This window comes from Microtus oregoni, unplaced genomic scaffold (genome assembly GCF_018167655.1).
Source record: "Microtus oregoni isolate MIOR12 unplaced genomic scaffold, Mior012 000044F_ref0000062, whole genome shotgun sequence".
Classification (NCBI taxonomy): domain Eukaryota; kingdom Metazoa; phylum Chordata; class Mammalia; order Rodentia; family Cricetidae; genus Microtus; species Microtus oregoni.
The window spans coordinates 14,166,261-14,187,330 of NW_024543218.1; the positions used below are offsets into that span (position 1 = coordinate 14,166,261).

Below are 21,070 nucleotides of genomic sequence, written 5' to 3' on the forward strand. Positions count from 1 at the left end.
TATGCAACATCTCATTTATTTAGATTTCCTATACAACTTCTCACTATTATTTTTATTTCTTGTCTATAAAATTTCTCGTCTACTAAATGTGTTTAATTTTTTATTCTGTTTGAGCTAATTGTGAAGAGTTTTCTTAATTGTTATTTTGAAAATCTGTTGACATGATGTATAAATTGATATTTGGCCTCACACATTTACTCTTCTTATGATTTTAATTTAATACTCATGATTTCGTTCATGCAAAATTATGCCATCTGCCAATAAAGTATTTACTATTCCTATTTCAATTAGCATGTTCAGTGTTTGGTAGCATTACGCAGAATTTTCTGTGTGATCCTGAATACAGTAGTTAGGGCAGGCATCCTTGTTCTACCCTGACATCTAAGGAACACATTTATTCTTTCACAATGACAATGTTACAAATAGAAAATGTGCAAGCATCTTCCTATTTTTACCTTGGGATTTTTGTTTGTTTCCTATTTGTTTTTCTGTCGTTTTGTCTTGTGTTGTATGAGAGAGGATCTTACGTAACTATGGCTTGCCTTGAACTTACTGGGTAGTTGGAGGATGGTCTCCTGTCCCTATTGTACTAGGACAATAGGAACACACCATACCTATATGAATTATACCTGAGTCTTCACTTCTAGTTTAGGTTAAGGTCTTTATTATGAATGTATTCAGCATTTTGCCCAAGATATTGACTAGGTATAGTCAGGCAAGCATGTGTTCTTTGTTCTTTACTATCCATAAGACACATATTACCTTATTTCTGGATTATAAAATACATGACATTCATAGAATAATTCCCATTTGTTATAATGTGTGATTATTTTATATGTCATGATTTAGCTTGTTTGTTAAGTATTTTAATGTCATGTTCCAGGATTGTTCTATGTATATATTTTCATGTAATGTCTTTGAATAGCCTTATATTTATATTTGTCTAAGACTTCTATCTAAATTGCCAGTGATGGGCCACAAGTTCACCTCAAGTGACTTTCAGCTACCTCTAAGGATGTAAAAAACACATTGGTTTATAAATTGAGGAGAAATTGCTCAAGTAAGTTTTAAATTTTCTGATTTCTTACCTGTGCTATATATCTGGGTTATCTTCTTCAGACTAGATATTCAAGATGGCTTAGACTCTGCCTGGTCTATGCTTTCTATATTCCAAGACTCTATTTACCCAAAAGCATGGAGAGAGTTTGTTAACTATGACTGATCTAGTTATAAGTGGGCTAACAATACCTAGAGAATCTTCAGATTTCCTACTTGCTCCATTCCATAGCAACAATGCCTCTGATTTTTATGGCTCATTCTGCCCCGTTAAAGTCACGTGACAGCTGAGCTTGGTACAGAAGTAGTCCAGAAAGGCAAAGTAGAGTTCTGCTGTTCTTCCTCTCAGGCCAGTAATTTCTCTGGAATGTATACTTCTCTCTTTGATGTATGATTTACTCAACTTCCAAATGCTGAAGTTGCCAATAATTTATAATTTTTTTAGTTTATGGTTCACTCATTAAGAGAAGCTTTTGTTTTATAGCTCTTTATATAATATTTCAGCATTCAAAAGTTTTCTTTATATGATTTGTGGTAGTATTTTTTATTTTCTATTAGATGTAAAGGACAAGAGCATGAAATTATTATGAATTGATGAGGTTGGACATATAATACATATCGCTATAATTTGTGATAGTGAGTTATAACAGAGAGCATAGAGTTTGCATTGTAACTGATAAACTGGCATCATTTGATATTTGACAGTTTTAATAGTAGGCTCAAATATAAAACTCTCATAATAAACACAAAGGAAATATCAGTAGAATATAGATAAGTAGAAATAAAAGTAAATCAAATTATATCACCATCATAAAATAAACGTGAACTAAAGTAAAAATACAGGAAGCAGTAGTCAAAACCTATAAAATATGCAGAAAACAAACAACAAAGTGGCCATGTGGTTCTTTTAAAGGCTATTTCCTTGACAGTAAATAGATCAAACTTACCAATCAGACACCGTCAGCAAAGAGTGTTTGCTAATGTGCCCCCTAAGTGTTTAGATTAGCTCCAACTAAGTTGAAAATAAAAAGACTGCAAAAAGTTCATATAGTAACCAAGAGATGGCAAAAGTAATTAATAATAAGTAACACAAAGCAAAATCTGTATATATAGTGAGAGAATTCACCAAGAATATGTAATTATTATAAACATGTTTGGGCTAAAAATCAGAGCCCTTAAGTATATGAAATAATCATTGTCGGAATTAATAAATAGTCAAAGACTTCAATATGTCATTTTCAATGTCGGAATAACTAGAAACATGACCACCAAGGAAATACAGGACAAAATCAGCAATTAAACGTAAAAAACCTACAGACCCTCACAAGCTAAAAAAAACAGAGCATACATTATTTTTCTTCCTCAGATGAACAGGAATGACCCAGCAAGATGGAACAGAATATAAAAGCAAAAAAAAAAAACCCTCCAGTTATGATATATGTCGACATACTATTAAAATACCGTAGTACCTTGGGATTTTAAGTCACTTACAGAATTGGTTTTGACTGTACAGTGTTGCTATATTTAAATAAAACACAAAAGATCAAATTACAGAAATTTGACCTGATGTAAGACTCTCATAAGCAATAGTATCTTTTGTTCTATTGAAATACATTTTTGTATGCCTAAAAAGAAAGCTGCAGACATAATAATCCTCACTGTACTCCAGTAGAATGAGCCAAGAGGTAGCAGAACAGTAGTTCCAGGTATCTGGATAACACTTTCTCCCAGAAACAGCAGTGTTCAGAGAACTCGGAAAGCTGGAGAAAAGTCACAGTGCCCTATTCCTTCAAACGAACTCAGTAAATTCCTGGGAATAGGATGGAATTCTTAGAATCTTAAGGAAAGTTAATGCCTACTTTGTGAGAACAAAACAAAGATTCTAAATGCATCCTGCAGCAGAAGTCCTTCCTTTCTTCACTTTCTCTAAAACTTCTATGAATTATTTAATGATTCCTCTAATAATAAAAATTGTATAAAGTTAGTACTGTAGTCTTTGGTGGATGGCAGCCCCCTTAGTCCTGGGTTGGTTTATGCTCATGTTAACTATTTCTATGGCCATGGACTGAATTTTAAAGTCCTAAACCTGAAGTGTAAACTATAAATTTATATGACTTAAAATATTGTTTATTTTATGCTTTGAAATTCCACTTAATGTTGCATTAAAATAAGTTTTTCATTAGTTAGGATATTTTAGAGCCGCTTTTTAGTTCTGTTCAGCTTTCGGTAGCTAAGCCACTAAGACGCAGAGTAGATGGTATAAGCATCTCTCATTTGTGGTGTTGTGAATGGAGATACCCTTCAAACCACTGAATCCCACATAAATAAGAGAGAAAAAGGTAGGGGTGAGGGAGAAAGAGCAGGGGATGGGAAGGAAGGGAGAGAAAGGAGGAAGAAGAAAGAGGGAGAGAGGCAGGAAGGAAGGGAAGGAAGAAAAAAGGACAGGAAGCAGGAAGGAAGTTCGTTTATAATTATCACATGAACTGGAAGGGTGTGTTATATTAGAATATACCTTTGTTTAGAAATGACGGAAAGGTTCGCTGATTTAGTATAATTAGTTGTATGACACTTGAACTGTGCAGATGCTGGCCAAAATGTGACTTTCGAAGAATAATGTGAGAAAGGGGCGGGATTTCAAGAGTGAAAAGAGCAGGGAATAGTACTTCCACTATCAAGTAATAAAAATTCAGTTAAATTAATAGGTAATTGTGACTCCATTAGAGATTAAGATCTGCTTTCTCGTATTACATTTTGTACAAAGGCCTTTGATGTTTGTCACAAAAACCACATGTACTCACTTGTTTTTAGTTCATGTAGGAACGGCACACCAATTTAGGCTGCAACAGTTCATGTATATCAGAATCATAATTATTTATGGGTAATCTAGAACAATCTGGTTATGGAGTAAAGAACCAGGAAAAAGTTATTCATAACCTGGAACAATATTCTTGTGCCACAAACAATACTCAGTGAGGAGTTAAATTTTGAAGTGAAGAGTAACCATAGGTTATGGTCTTAATGCTACAGGAAGTTGTATCTGCATTGGGATTATATTTGTCCGGTTTACAATAGCCATGAGTATATTTCTGGTAGTTAATTGTTCTTTGTTTCATAGTTAAATTGTTTACGCTAGAGTTTTTCTTAACATATTCTTTTGTAATTTAAAATTAACATATATATATATATGTGATTTCATTTGGGAACATTTACTATTTGTTTCATAGTTAAATTGTTTACTCTAGAGTTTTTCTTAACATATTCTTTTGTAATTTAAAATTAACCAATATATATATATATATGTGTGTGTGTGTGTGTGTGTGTGTGTGTGTGTGTGTGTGTGTGTGGTTTCATTTGGGAACATTTACTATTTGAATGAATATAACAAACTTTGAGAAAGCATTCAATGATAATCTAATCACTGTAGATTATTCTTAAGTGCCAATAACCTTACGTATTATTATTATCTATTTGGGCATCCGAATAATGTAATTTTGTTATTGATGTCAAGTTTCTACTCTTAGAGTTGGCTTCTGGGTATTTAATCCATTCTTTCTGTAACCTACTTTTGAGAGATATTTGCTTCTTTAGTGATTACTAACCGTTTGCTATTTTTTTAAATGCAGGTAATGGGCTAGGAATTAGAATTGTTGGTGGTAAAGAAATCCCTGGACATGGTGGAGAAATTGGAGCCTATATTGCTAAGATTCTTCCGGGTGGAAGTGCAGAACACACAGGAAAACTTATAGAAGGTAAGAATTAGAAATTTGGTAATAGAATATAATAAATGTACTCATATTAAATTGTTTTATTTGTGTGAAAATTATTGTGCAAATTTGTTTACATTTGTATCAAAAAATCTTGTAATCAATGTTGGTGAAATTTTGGTATGGTAATGTTGTACTACGATATAATGGAAAAATGTATTCGCAATAAGATAATTTTACTTTGCTCACATTGTTCTTTTGTCAGTTTATTCGCTGCTGGTTGCTTTATTTAAAAACACAATTAGTTAAGATTTTTATTGATGTGTAATTTTTAAAATCTTTAATAATCTAGTTTAGTATTTTATGATGAAAAGGTAAAATTAGATGGGAAGCGGCTATGAAAATGTAAAACAAAATTCAGAGGAAGCTAAGGTCAGGTCTCTAGCTACAGATGGCTCACAAGCCTCATCCATCTGCCACCTGTTCTATCAACAATGTATCCTGGAGCACAGCCAGGATTACTAACTTACAGGGGCTCATGCACGCTTTCCTGCGGCAATGGCGAGGACAGAGACTCTATGGTAAGTGACATCGGCAGTATCCACTTGTGGTACTGTTTACTTTTAGATACTATTCACCTCCCTGTGGACAATTTAAGATAACATGTATCTCACCATCTTTACACAGTAAATTATAAATCCATTTATTATGATAGTGTTTTTTCTTTGAGATAATGTAACCATTCTGAATACAAATTCTGTAACATATACATGCAATACTCATGAGCTATATATACATATATGTATATATAGCTATATATACATATAGCTCACTATCTTCAAGTGATATTTTTATAATAATCATCTGTTTATCACAAAATATTTACAACCTTTCTGCTTTATGGTTTCACTTTTTGATTTAAATTCTTCCTGCTATTGCTTGCAGTCTTTAGCTCCTTTAGAACTGATTCTCTGGCATTTTAAGTGAAATGTGTTAGAACCTACACACGTGGGTCTTGAGTATTTTAATAAGTTATTATTATAGAATTTACACAGACCATACACAGTATTTATCCACCGAAGTTTGTGCTTGGGCCACTGATACTGTTAAGTGAAGCAGCCAGTGCACATCCCCTCCAGATCCAAGTTCAGACTTTACAACATGTCTTTCATGACATGCTTTGGTCATGATCTGGTTATTTAATGTGGAAAGAGACAAATGTTATTAATTCATTCCCTCTTTTGACTTGCTTTTATAAGGCCTTTATTTAGTCTTTCTCTCTTTCTCTTTGTGTATCTATGTTTTGATATTTTGTTCATCAGTAGTTATATACCTATATGTCTAATTCATACATGGTATCTTGCATTTCTATATAAACTTCTCTGAGAATACACCAGGTCTCAAAAATTGTGGAGCAGGTGTAGTGCAGCTTTGATTTTTATTGTTTGTATAAAGCATTACTCTAATATTACTAAACATGTAACATTAGCGGTTCTGTTCTCATTTAATGTTAAAAAGATTTTATTATGGATGGCTCAGTGGTTAAGAGCATTGCCTGCTCTTCCAAAGGTCCTGAGTTCAATTCTCAGCAACCCATGGTGGCTCACAACCATCTGTAATGAGATCTGGTGCCCTCTTCTGGCCTGCAGGCATACACGCAGACAGGATAGTGTATATGTAATAAATAAATAAATATTTTTTAAAAAGATTTTATTACATCGTTGAAACATCGTTCAAGGCAATGAGAGTAATTTTTAACCATTTTAAATTTTCATTTCTAAGGAAACAATGTATGTGTGAAAAATGGTTCAATAGGTAGTAGGCGACATATTTGTTTATTGTATTTATTTATGTAATTAATTTGTTTGTTATTTATATAAACTTAAGAATTGCTCATCTCTTTTATATTTTGACTCTCTGTATTTCTGAATATCAAAGTATATATTGTGAGCCTCTATAGAATTGATATCATTTTTCAGATGTTATATGAGTGCAATTTGTTCACAATATGTGTTTTAAAACTGAATTTTTCACTTCCAACTGCAGAGTTTATATTCAGAAAAGTTTGGCAGTATTTGTGCACCTCTATAATTTTTAGAATTGCTGTTCCTACCATTTTCCTTGAGATCAGAATTTTAACAGGTTTTTGACCCATCAGTGCCGAGGTTTGAAATGATCACAGAGATTGGAGTTTTAACTACTGTATATTTTTCTCTAATCTAATTTGAATAATTTCCAGATGTAGAATACATTATCAAATGTTGATAATGTTTATCTAGAAGTTCCCACTATCTTTTGGGATCTTTATGCCTAGATCATTGCTAATAAATCTTTTCATATCACAATAGCGACCTCACCTTAATCCAAGTTTTATCTGGATTATTCTACTTGAGGAACCGTAGTCAAATGCATTCCAACTTTAGGAAACTTTTCATTCATAGCCCGCCTCTGTTGTTCCTGCTCAAATTCCAAATTTTCCATTTCCAGAATTCCCTCAGTTTTGGTTTCATTGTCCCTTCTATTTCCATTTTCAGGTCTTGAACAGCTTTTGCTTTTTTTTTTTTAATTTTGTTTTGTTTTGTCTTCTTCAACTCTTTGTATTTTCTTTGCTTTCTTTGGGTGGGTTATTAAAATTCCTCAGCTTTTTTGTTCTTGTTTTCCTGGATTTCTTTAGGGGATTTACTCCTTTCCTCTTTAAGGATTCTGTCATCTTCACATAGTTGGTTTAAGGTCCTTGTCTTGTGCTTCGGCTATGCTGGAATATCCAGGGTCTTCTGTGGTAGGGTAGCTGGGCTCCAGTGGAGACACATTGCCCTGACTGTTATTGTGTTCTTTGCTGGTATCTGGTTATCTGGGTTCGGGGTGAGTATTGGTCTAGGTGGTGATTTCTTATTTTGTCCCTGTTGGGTGGGTGTTTTATTCCTTAGTTTCTCTTTCATGTCTTTCATGTCTATGTTTTCAGTGAGTGTGATGGCTGTGTGTTGCCTCTTATACTGGCCTGCTCAGCTAGTGTGTTGACATGGAATGCCAGCTAGTACTGGGGGCTGGTTTTCTGCCAGACACGGTCTGTGGTTGAGTAGGAGGTTCCTGTTTGAGTTGGGGACTAGGATACAGCGGGAGGACAGGAGCAGGTGGTCTGTGGAATCTGCAGGTCTTGGCACTTGGGATGGAAGGATGCATCCTGTGTTCTGTTGCAACGCTATGGATGAGACGGAGGGATCGGGTCTGGGGTAACAGAGTCATGCTTTTATGTTCAATTGAGTGATTTTATAAGCATATACCAAGCAAAAAGTGAAAGAATAAATGGCAAGTAGCAGATGATATAAAAATATCATCAAATTGTGCATTCCAAACATCCAGTAAAGAAAACTAGTGAAGGTAAATTGAGAGAGCAAAAAAAGGGGTAGAATCATCAACTCCAGGGGCCTCCAAACACCCCACAGAAACATGGTGGTGAAGCCGCTTAGTGCGGGAAGCTGGAGAGTCTGGTGCAGTCCCATGGAGAGTACCAGGCAGAGCAGAATGTACCCCCTGGTGAGACTTCCAAATAAATAAACAAATAGCCGCAGATAAAGATAAAAACATCAAATGAGTTGCTCATACCCAGCCGAAACCAACTGGGGAAGCTCAGCTGAGGTCCCTTCGAGCTTTCTGTCCCTGAATGAGATTCCCATCGCTGAACTTCCAGCTCCTCTTTCCACAGCAGGGACTTCTATGTCATAAGACAAACAGTCTGAGCATCTGCTGGAAATGCTTCGCCTTCTTGCTGTTTTCAAGAATACAGTGTTTTTGTTCTTTGGTGTTTTGTCCTCCCTGCCCCAGCTGGGGTCGGGGAGCCACCCGTCCTCAGATGAAGGGCATCAAAAGGCACTTTGACACAAGCATGCTTGAGGTCGTGCTTAACCCTGCTTCCAGAGTCAGCTTCTCGGTGAGCTCAAACAGCACGTGCAGTTTATCGATATAATATATGTTATGAACAATACTCAACATGCCAAATGCATTTTAAATTTTCCTCAGAAAATCTCCCTGCTTTATTACATTCTTAAGCTGATATATGTGTACATAAACTTAATTAATAATTAAGTGAATTATCACAAATTAGCACATACTGCACCTTACATAGAACTTTTTATTGGTGATGAAATTTAAGATTTATTCAGCAAATATGGAGGACACAGTGGAGTGATTCCAATGACACTCACCATGAATGTTGGCTTCCCAAATCATTTATCCTGTAACTAGACATTTCAACACATGGACCATCTTCTCCTGTTTCCCTCTGTCTCAGTCCCCTGCCAACTCCCATTCTCCTTCTGATTTTAAGAATTATAAGAAGCCAGGTAGTGGTGTTGCACGCATTTAATCCCAGCACCCAGGAGGCAGAGGCAGACAGATCTCGCTGAGTTCAAGGTCAGCCTGGTCTACAGAGTTTCAGGACTGCCAGGGCTGTTACACAGTGAAACCGTGTCTTGAAAAACTAAATAATAATAATAATAACAATAAAATAAAAGAATTATAAGAATATTAAAATCTTCCATCTAATGCTAAAGATGAATTACTAGGTTCCTTGTCAAAACCGGCTTTTCAATTACAGTTTTTCTCCTGACTCATTTATTTGGGGTTTTAAAATTATTTCTCAGAAATGTTTGCAACAGTCTTTGCATTTAATCGACCAGATAAAAGTATGTTTTTCTTTTGCGTGTGCTCAGTGGAGACGATGGCATTGCCACCCATTTAATAGCACCTGTATTTATTAGGAAACAGTTTTCCTGAAATAAAGTGATGATATTCTGTGTTAAAATCCATTATCTGAGTGAAGTACATTTACAAGGCATTAAAAATAGTTAAGAATATATCAAATGAATATTTATTTTTAAAATATTTATTTATTATTATGTATACAATGTTCTGTCTGTGGGTATGCCTGCAGGCCAGAAGAGGGCACCAGACCTCATTAAAGATGGTTGTGAGCTACCATGTGGTTGCCGGGAATTGAACTCATGACCTTTGGAAGAGCAGGCAATGCTCTTAACCGCTGAGCCATCTCTCCAGCCCTCAAATGAATACTTAAAAGGATTAAAGACAAAAATAGTTAGGGCCTTTAATGCTTCCACCTGGACATCTAAAGTAGGAGTGGCCTTTTGGGTGTTTCGTCCCTTCCTCTAACCCTATTTGTCCATTCTGTTAGCTGCTCATCTCTGCATAAGTCAATACTTTTTCTTATGGTCTGTTTATATTCACTAGACATGCCATTCTTCAGATGTGATAGTTTTAATATGCTAAATAATGAGCTTTTAATAAGAATGTCATTAAAAACATCCATCCTAGGCATAGTAACAGAATCAACTAAGAAGTTCAATTATGAAATTTATTTATATCTGAACTGAAATCTACTTAAAATGAGATCGTGGCGTTATACATATTACACTATTTCCTGAGGATCCATCAGATTATGCCCACATACCCATGACCTTCTTCTGACTGTTCAGTCACTTTCTGATGTTATCTTGTTCTAATAATATGTAGTAATCTAAGACAATAGATTATAGTAATAAATTGGCTTTGACATGCATATCAGTCCTTCCAGGACATAATGGACCATAATGGTGAATTGTTTTAGTGATCGCTGTGAACTAAAAGAAAAATCCTATCACAACAATCTCAAGGCTGGGACACAAATCATACCAAATTTTATTCTGTTATACTCTCTGTGAAAGCATGGATTTGTAATATTCATATTGAAGTACAAAAAATACATGTTTCAACAAGTTGATTGTAATCAGTTCCAATTGTCTCTTTAACTATTGATAGTAAATTTAATTGCTTTCATTAATAGTTTTTTTTTGTCCTATATTCAGTAAAAAAAAAAAAGTCTGATTAGTAACTGTACATTCTAGAACACTGAGAATAACCCGTAATTCTGAAAATGCCTGTCAAAGCCAGAGCACTTCTTCCATTCTAGGTGATTTCCTTATTGTGCCCTGGTGTTTACAAGAGAAATTCTGGATATAACGGAAGCCATAGAACTTAAGGACATCTTGATGCAGTTTTTCTTTAAGGCAGTACCTTCTTCCATGGACCACACAAGCAACCACAATTTCTTTGCTAAAACTGATTCCCTACATTAATTTCATGAATCTTTTCAGTGTGGGTGATACATGCATCTGCCTAGAGAAGGGACAAAAAGAAATGAGGAGCTATATTAGCCTCGTTCCTTTCATTACTTACCCTAAAATTACGAAGCACAGGTCAGACTCCTGTTTGTTCACTGATACCTTCAAGTTTTTAAATGTCTGCAACGTCAATTAATATTGTCATATAAGTAATAATCTCCAAATTATCTTTATTAAAATTAAAATGGCATCCTACACAATTGTGCAAAGTTTTACGTATTTGAATACTTGATGTATTTAGTGGAGCTAAATTTGGTGTTAGTAAGCACAAACTGAAAACATTTTCTATTTATTGACACAACCTTGACCGAGGACATTGTCAAATACTATATTTGTATACAGCCAGTAACTGTATAGTGTAAAGCGAATAATTTAAGCTCTTCTGTGTCTCTTTTTTATAACAGATTAAGTTAGAGCATCTGTAGGAACTTATTCACTTTATAAAACTAGTCGAAAGCCACATGCTGGTTTCTAATGTATTTACCTAATACTTTAATAGGACTTTTCAAATTAATTTTAAGGTCCCATATGACTGGGTTTCATTGTGGCACTTGCATACATATGTGCACTATACTCTCTCCTAATCCATCCCTGTACCGCGTTTTCCTCCTCCCGTTCCTACTGGTCCCTTCCATCCCGAGATCGCCCCTCCACACTTACTGCGCATGTGCTCCATTGTCTGTCCTTTACGTTGCTCCTTTCTTAAGCTGTCTCACTCCCTGATAGCCTCTGGTCATCTACAGACTTTATAGGTTTGAACAGCAAACTGCGACTGTTGTGCATTTTGACAAAATTAAGAATTTGTCTTTGTTTCTGTACTGGTAACTGGTGTGATCGCCACTGTCTGTGGATGTCATTGCAGTCGACTGTGAATGTCAACTGGGCACTCCCCATTTGACAGATCACCTAAAACATATCTTGATATAACTTAAATACATGAAAATATTATTGTTTGCTTCTAATCCTAGAATTAAACATGCATAGTATTTTCTAGAAAATTTTCTATAATCCAGTAAAAGATGTAATTTAAGATTGAAAATACATCTAAGTGAGTTCGAGGCCAGCCTGGTCTACAGAATGAGTTCCAGCACAGCCAAAGATACACAGAGAAATCATGTCTCGAAAAAAAACCAGAAAATACATCTAAATTATTAAATAGTAAAATAACACTGGTAAGTTTCAAAAAGGTTCTGTACATATTAGTCTATATAACTTGTGTTTTTTTTTAGTATCAAGTAATTTTAAGTGTGGTAGTACAATGCTTCCTGCTTCAGCTTTTTTCTCAAGTTTGATACCCACGTTTAGGAGCTTTTGGACTTCCAAACATGTTTAACTCAATCCATTCTATGAACAGTGTCTTTGATATTTTTAATAGGGGTTGCAGGAGAATTTGGATACATAAGCATTTTTAAATGATTGATTCTTGAAGACTGTGGCTATATTATCATATTTCCATTTCTTTGTGTTCCCAAAAATGCCTTTCATAACCGCTTTATATATTTTTATTCTAAAGATATTTCACATAGTTGAATAAAGTTATTCCTGGCTGCTTTGTTTTTTAAATTTTGTCACATTATAAAAGAGTGCTTTCTTGATTTATGTTTTAGTTAATACAGTTTTTATGTGTTGACCTTGTATATTGCAACTTGCTAAATGGTTATTTGATAATGTATTTGTGGTTCTCTGGTTGTAAGATTGTGTGTGCAAGCAGTGAGAATTTGGCCGCTATCCCCTAGCCCCAGTGCCTGTCCTGTCTTTGTGTTGCATGACTGACTAAGTAGCATTTAAAGACCTATGCTCAGTAACTAATGGGCATGGTCATGCTTGTTCTATTCCAGATCATGGAGAGACTTGCTCAGTCTTTCTCACTCATTATAACACTAACCATTGGCTTATTAGAAATGTATTAAACTGTGATGATACATATTTCTTCTAAATCAACTTTATTCTTCATGTTGTAAAGTCTTAAAATACTTTCAAGTGTCCTTTATGTATCTACTGGGATGATTCTACAGTTATTAGCCTTCATTTGTTCTTGTGATGAATCAAATACATTGGCTTGAAATCACGTAATATTTAACTCATAATTCTAAATATGCTTTATGAAATGAGTAGAGGTTGTATTCCATTCTTCTTCAGGAACTGAGAGGCGTTGAAGTGGGAAGTATAAACTATGTTGAAAGTAGTGATGCTTTTTCTTGTATATCAGCATGGGCACCAAACCAGGACAAAAGACCTGGGAGAATATTTTTAGCTTTTGCCGCTGCACTGACTAGCATGAAAGGATGAGTGGAAAAGAAATGCTGGTGTCTGCCCTGGGGCAGATCCGAGCTTGGAGTTAAAAGCACCACATGCATGCTGTGGCAATAATATGGTCGGAAATGTTACTGACGATATAAAATGTGTTTTCCTTCATTATGATTAGACACGTTCTTTATTTCACTAGATAATTAAGTTTTCTCCGTGTTCCCTTTTGTTCCATGATGTAAAAACCTGAGAAGGTAAACACAATAGAAAAAATAGACCTGGGCTTATTTTCACAGAATATGATTCTGTAGAAATATGAGGGGATAATATCTAGATTATTATGGCATTAATTTTTCAATTCAGAATAAATGTAGGTTTTTCCTCCTAGCTTTAAAGATGTTTTTACTTTCTGCTTTCTCTGCACTGAGTTATCCTTAGAGCCAACATCTTTTTATAATGTTCTTATTTTCTGTATACAACAGCTGGGATTGTTGAAATAAACCTAAGACTCCTCTGAAGATAAAGTTTTCTTGGAGTAAGTTGTAGAAAAGTCTTTCTCTGTGTTAACTGTGAGCCTTTGGATGGATTTTTCTGTTACTCAATTCTAGTCTAAAGGCATTTCCTTCACTTAATTGCAACTTGTAACATGCCTTCCGATGTATGCTATATAATGAAAATTAAAGACACAACCATATCATATTTGCATTTTCCCATTGAGCCAGCGCTGAAGTGAGCAATAGGGAATTACAGAGTGTGAAGTATAATTAAAGCTGTTCAGAAATTATTGTTTTTAATTTACTATATAATGGCATACAGATATTTTCTCTAGAAGGAAGCTGATAGCATTCACAAATATTTGGGTACCCTGTTGGATTATTTTCAGCCATGTGTATCCATCTCATATAGCTATATCTTATGGCCATGTGAATGAGGTCAAACATGCACTTTTAGGTTATTTTTGACAACTCACAAAATGAACCAAAAACTCTGGGTATAAATGTTTAAATATTAAATATATTATTATTTTGCGTAAAATTGTCTTTTTAGATAGATAGCATAAATGAAATGCCTTGACCAGGCAGGAAGAATACATAATTTATTAGATTCAGTGAAAAAAATGAAAAAAGCAGATTTTTCAAGATGACAGCAGAGCACATAGCCTTTCTGAACACAGAACCTGTACTAACCGCACAGGTCACAGTCCCACAAAGCTGACCTTCCTAGGACGCTGTTGCTGTTCTGTTCAGAAACGTCTGCCTGCCTTGAAATAGACACAAAGTACCAGAGCAGAGCTGCAGCAGGAAATCCTGATGACTTTTTTTTTTACCACTCCTTTCCATAAAAGGAATCTAATGCTAATGGTTGCAATTACCTGTTTGTTTATTCAATATGATTTTCTTTACGGAATTGTGAACAGAATGCATGTGTTTGGTAAGAATTAATAGGTTTTTTTTTAAAGGCAAACTTTGCATGTTGTCTTAAACATGTATTATACATTCAGGTAAGTTTGTGTCCAACTACATGATGCTCTGGAGAACATTGTGTCCGTGTTCTCTGAAATGTGTGCTGATTTGGCTTTGAAAAGCACAGAAAATCTTTTGTGCCCTGTGAGCTAAGATTACAGATAACACACATGTTTGATTTCATACTCAAATTTGTCTTTCTAGGCATGCAGGTTTTGGAATGGAACGGGATTCCCTTAACCTCTAAGACATACGAGGAAGTACAGAGCATCATTAATCAACAAAGTGGGGAAGCAGAAATATGTGTAAGACTGTGAGTTTTTCCCCATCTTTCTGTTTCCATTTTTTGGCTCGCCATGTCTCTTTTGATTTAAATTGTTAAGGTGGAACCTTTGCCCCTCAGCAGGTGTTTCAGAATGAGAAAATAAAGCGAATTCAAAGTCGATGGCCTTCTTGTGCTCTGAATCAAAGGTTAGGATGTAGCCAGAATCCAACAGCTACCTCTAAGGTGTCACAGCTCTCCCTTCCGTGCTTTTATTAAAATATGTTCCACTTGAAAAAAGGCCGGAACCCAACGTGTGTAATATTTTGAAGTGACTTGCGCTTAATCCATAAAGATTTCACCTTAAATGATCATTCTTATCAGCTTTGACTTTTAATGACATTGCTAATATGGACTGGGCGAGCAGGGTGCGCATGCCCGGGAGCTGCTTTGTACCATGAACCACTTCTCATTGACCTTCTGGAAAGGAAATCAAGACAGGTGGGGAAAGGGACCTTCGGTTGCAATCTTCCTCAATATCTTTCTTAATGACCTGTCTTCATTTTTAGGGACCTCAATATGTTGTCCGATTCAGAAAACCCCCAGCACCTGGAACTGCACGAGCCACCGAAAGCTGGTAGGTGCCAGAGTCTGATTTCAACTATGGGTGAAGAGGCCGATACAGATGTAGTTTGTTTTGACATAGATACAGAGAAAATTATAAACTTATATACAAGAATATGATCATGAACGACACCAAAAGTGTTTTAGCTACAATATTAGCATTCTGGGGAAACATGCATCTTTAGCTGTTAGAGTAAGCGAGAAAACTATATTAAATATGTGCTTGAGTTCATGTTTTAAATTCTTAAAATATGAATTCATCTTGTGAAGGCAATCCACGGAGCTATTTTTAATCATATAGTTTTCAGTTACTATTTATTTTTTGAAGCACAACTTGGCCTTTTGCTATTGTTATTATAATGATACTAGGAACTCTTAGTTACTGAAATAAACAAGCCAGTTCAAAATATATACTTTGTGAAATTTCTTCTATAAAGAATATGAAAGACTTAGAAAAGAAAAAAATATGTGTTCATCCAAGCAAGTTCTTGGGAGATAAAGTAGGTATTTTGTTATTCCCAGAGTTCACTCAATAAAACATTCAAAGTATTTTTCTGAAGACTTAATAGGACTTCAGATCCCCTGTAATTCATCATTATAACACTCCTATCTGGGCTGTCTCGATTTCCCTAAAAATAGATACATAAAACTTTCATTGAGTACATTTAGTTTTAAAATTTTAACTTAATCTTTAAATAGTGCTTAGACATCCATCACCTAGAACTCAAACAAGCATCACAGTGCATCTGACATTTAGACCCAAGACGTAACGCCTTTGTTTTCTCTTAGTGGACAAGGCAAAGTCCCCAGGGGTTGATCCCAAGCAGTTGGCGGCGGAGCTGCAGAAGGTCTCGCTCCAGCAGTCCCCACTGGTCATGTCGTCAGTCGTGGAGAAAGGGTCTCATGCTCATTCAGGTCCCACGTCAGCAGGATCCAGCTCTGTTCCCAGCCCTGGGCAGCCAGGGTCACCCTCCGTGAGCAAGAAGAAGCACGGTAGCAGCAAGGTGAGGTGGGCCCCATGTCACTGCAAGGGGCCAATTCTGGTCGTTTATTCTGGACAGGAGGTAGCTGGGAGGTGAAGTGATTGACATTCTGAAAAGTCCTGAGGATCTATTGAAACAAATATTTTCCACTTCTGACTGCTTAACTGGTCCCTATAGAAAATCACATCTCTTTAGATATTTCAGTTTTTAAGAAAGACAACTTTGAACAATGTGGTACTTCATAATCTTGATGTGCATCGGAGGACATTGTTCCAGAAATCTAAGTTTCCTTCTAGGTAGAACATTAGCTTTATGACTGCTTGAAAACAAAAGATACATATCCTGCTAGATCTCTCTCAGTACAAAATGCAAAGGGATAGAAATAATTTAGGAGAAAGGAAGGAAGAAAGGAAGGAAAGGAGGGAGGGAGGGAGGGAGGGAGGGAGGAAGGAAGGAAGGAAGGAAGGAAGGAAGGAAGGAAGGGCAGTGACATATGATCACCCTTCTAAATTTTATTCATTTCCACCGTATGGGTTGTTCTTCATGTGCTTGTCTTTATTTGAGACAAACAAATAAAAAACAAAGTTTTTCTTTAAAGTTGCTGTGGACAGTGCACTGACCCTTCTGCCTAGAAAAAGCAGGGGACAGTACAATGTGACTTCTCTGACGTGGCGTCCACTGTGCCATCTCTCATTGGGCCCTATCCTATTCATGAAAAACATAGGTTTCTTTTCTTTAAAATTATACTAGGCATAGTGTTATTATATCTGCTCTGATATGCTTGTGATCAGAACTGTGTTGACGAAGGTTTCAGCTCTGCTTTTTGCTCCGGTCATTTGCCCATGACTGTTCAGTTTCAGGAGTCATGCTCTACCAGACTGCAAAGCGGGATGGAAAAACCCCCTCTCTCTCATTCCAAGTAGACCCGTGGTCCTAAATTGTACCCATTTTCAGCAGATTGGCACAGCACCATATGTCTTAGAATGAGAGAATGTGTTAGAACTGCATTTTTTTTTTTTTTTGCACAGCCTTGACTATTTCAAAAACCGCGCCTGAATCTCGGGAGCCTAGGTCTTGTCATTTCTCCAGCTGTGTGCAGTGCTCTTAAAGTCTGAGAACTGCTGATGCAGTTACAGATGAAGAAATGCTCAGCCAAGTTCAGTGAGCATAAGTAGGGAGGACATCTCCGTGGTGCTTAAGAACCAGTTTAGGTAAAAGGAAGAAAGGGGGCAACACTCCAAAGAGAGCACAGCGTGAAGAGTGTTGGACAGAAACTCCCACGTCTAGAGGATGGATGTTCGTAGGTACTTCAGGGATGATAGCGTATAGAAGCAGATGGTTGCACGTTGAAAGGCATGAAGGGCTGGGCTGAGCTTTCCACTACAGTCTGTAGGCAATGAGGAGTTGATGGTGGGCAAGAGGAATCAATACTGAGTACCACATTTCCTCCGTGAAGTCATCACGGCTTGGACTTTCTCTGATATTAAAAATCTTTCTTTCCTCATTCTTTTTCCTCCTGTTGTCATTTCTTGTTTCCTTCTTCTCTCCTTCCTCCCCCAGTCTCTTCCTCCCTGCCTCCTAGCCTCCCAACCTGCCTGCTGTCTTACCTTCTGCCTTCTAAAAGTGCTCTTTGTGTCTCTGAAGACAATTTACAAATTGACTGCAGGTGTCAGGTTCTTGGCTTACTTTCCTATGCTGGCTACATGCACCATAAAACTTAACTATTTTTGTTCCCCCGACCACATATTATAGTTGAGTGACTTGCACAGAACAGTAGCAAAGATGTTTATGATTCAAAATGTCAGTGATCACCTGTGAACCTCTGTTCTCCTTCGGGGTGCGCAGTTACAAATTTGCCTTACTGTTACACGTTAGCTTTGGCGACCATGATTTAGAAGATGAAAACTCTTCAAGCAGGATAGCATTTGGACAGTGGTATTGGCAGCTGGTGTTTCGTGTAGCCATTCTTCCCTTTGCCAATAATTGGGTCTGTGTAGGTTTATATTTGACTGAAATATATGGTTCCAGCGTCCCATTGTCCAAGGAGTAACTACTAACCACATGCAACTGGTTTCAGCTGACATCTGTGTGAATTGTGGGCCAAATTCCGTGACTTTGTGTGGAAAAAAAAGACTGAAATATCTCAACACACTGAATTTTGCTAACGTGGTAAAGTGACAATATTTAGGATGAATATAAATATTTTTATAATATTTCTTGTTTATTTTAGTGCAGTTATTAGAAATTTTTAACTACTTTTGTGACTCATACATACATATACTCAATTGGCTAGTTCTTGTACAGATATTATTTAACTGTTGGCAGTGACACAAATCATATCTGATAATTTTGGACATATATGCAGTGTGTGTGTGTGTGTGTGTGTGTGTGTGTGTGGTGTGCATGTGGTATGTGTGTTGTATGTGTGGTATGTGTGTATGGAGTATGTGTGGTGTGTGTGGTGTGTGTGTGGAGTATGTGGGTGTGGTGTGTGTGCAGTGTGTGTGATGTGTGTGGTGTGTGTTTTTAAGTGAAAATGTAAAAGTTTACCTTAAAGAATAGACCTACTTACTACCTATTCATCTTTTTTATAGTTATTTGGTTTGTAATATTGAGTTTTTGAAGTTCCTTGCATATTGAGGAAATTAATTGTCAGACTTATTTTACAGATGGTCTCTGTTCTGAGGCATGTGTCTGTACATATTGTTTGTTTCCTTAGCTAGGGAGAAGCTTGTAAGTTCACCATAATTCCATTTGTCAATTGTAGCTTTCACTGTCTGTTAACTTCACAGACAAAAGTTCTTCCTCAGGCCACTGTTGAGCATTCCTCCATATTTAAAGTGATTGTGTGTAACTAATCGCTGAAACATTATCAAAATTTTGGATGATTGCTTTTGAATAATGTATATAAAATATAAATTGAAATTATTTTAATAAGTTTTAAACATATATAATGATACACATAATTATATATTTTAAAACTATTCAATATCAAGCAAAAAAAACTATTCAAGAGCTAATCTGGAAAGGATATACTTTATTAGAATATTAGCTAGTAATTTTACATGATGCATATATGAAGTGCAACAGAATTTCAATATCCTTGATTTAGCAATAAAAATCCACAAGCAAATATATCAACTGTTTTAATTTATTACTTTGCTTTTGCTAGCTCAGTATGGCCTTGAATTCACAGTGGTCCACGAACCTATACCTCCTGAGCGCTGAGATTAAAAGTGTATGCCGCCACATCTGACCCCTAGATTACTTTCCGAACTACTTTGAAAGCTCCATTTGCCTAAGGAGTTTGGAGGGCAATGAAAACTTTTCCGAAAAGATACATTTTAATTCAAGATTAAATTTCCTGTCTGTAGGAAAGTGTTTTTTGGGGTGCTTCACTGTTCAGTGAGCTAGAAGAGGCGCAAGGATGGCTTTCACTGCAGCTTCCGTGCTCCTGGGAAGTCTTAAGTAAACACGGCTTCATTACTAAGTAGCTCTTTAAAACCTCGAAATACGAAATACGTAAGCAACATGTTTTAAACAAAAAGTATTCATTTTTGTAAGGAATTGAAAATACTGCTGATATAAAACCATGGCTTCGATACAGGTTTTCCAAAATGAAAATCAGGTTTATGCATCCTTAAACAAGTATGAGAATTTTAAGTAGATGCTCTAATTCTGAAGCAACCAAATGGATAAAATGTATGTTGTAGTCAGTGTGCTACAACCAATTGAAGTTAATTTAAAAAAAATAGTTAAAATGAAGGCACCTAAGAATATTTTTTAATGTAATATGTGGTCTTTATATTTCAGCCTACTGATGCAGCAAAGGTTGCCTCTCATCCAATTACAGGAGAAATTCAGGTATGACAAACTTTTAATATCATTGTTCTGTTATCTTTTCTGTTTTTACTATTTTTCTCTTTGAATTTCTAACAGTCTGTTTGGGTCTTACACTTTTTATATAATGCTACCGCATAACGTGTGTGTGTGTGTGTGTGTATGTGTGTGTGTGTGTGAGTGAATGTGTATGTGTGTATGTGTGTGTGTGAGTGTGTGTGTGTGTGTGTGTGTGTGTGTGTGGAAACTAGTCGTGGTTTTGAAATTCCAGACTGTAAAATCCTCAGTCAGCAGCTACTGAGTTCCAGCATTTCACAAACAACTTCTCCTTCCAAAAAACCTGTGAGCCCGTCTTCAAACTTCATGAATCAAGCAATAACTTTTGCTAAATTATTGTTTTCTAACTAATTGATAAACAATTATCATAGGAAAGCATTTTTCATTTTGTAGTTCCCAATAACTTTGCAATTCATAAGGTAAGTGCCATAAAATGTACAAAATATTGTTACTTTACTACTGCATATAGTTTTATATTTGTATGATATTGTCACTGCTTATATATTACTGTGAGTCGCAGTGAATGTTTTTCAAACTTGGTTTTAGGAAATATCAAAAATTAATTCTAGGTAGATGAGAAATGTCATATAGAAATTAACACAGTAGGAATTAGCTATCAGAGGCCAGCATGGTCCCGGTAAGGAAGAGCAAGTGTGTCTCC

General features: G+C 35.9%; 1 protein-coding gene across 1 annotated transcript in view; it reads left to right on the plus strand.

Moving 5' to 3' along the window:
- Positions 1–21,070, plus strand: part of LOC121434751 (protein piccolo-like) — a 298,146-nt gene that overhangs the window by 208,899 nt on the left and 68,177 nt on the right. The window contains exons 10-14 of the mRNA XM_041633705.1: positions 4,680–4,805; positions 14,848–14,956; positions 15,475–15,542; positions 16,319–16,533; positions 20,326–20,376. Of these exons, the coding sequence (XP_041489639.1) occupies positions 4,680–4,805; positions 14,848–14,956; positions 15,475–15,542; positions 16,319–16,533; positions 20,326–20,376 (569 nt within the window). The remainder of the gene's footprint in view (positions 1–4,679; positions 4,806–14,847; positions 14,957–15,474; positions 15,543–16,318; positions 16,534–20,325; positions 20,377–21,070) is intronic.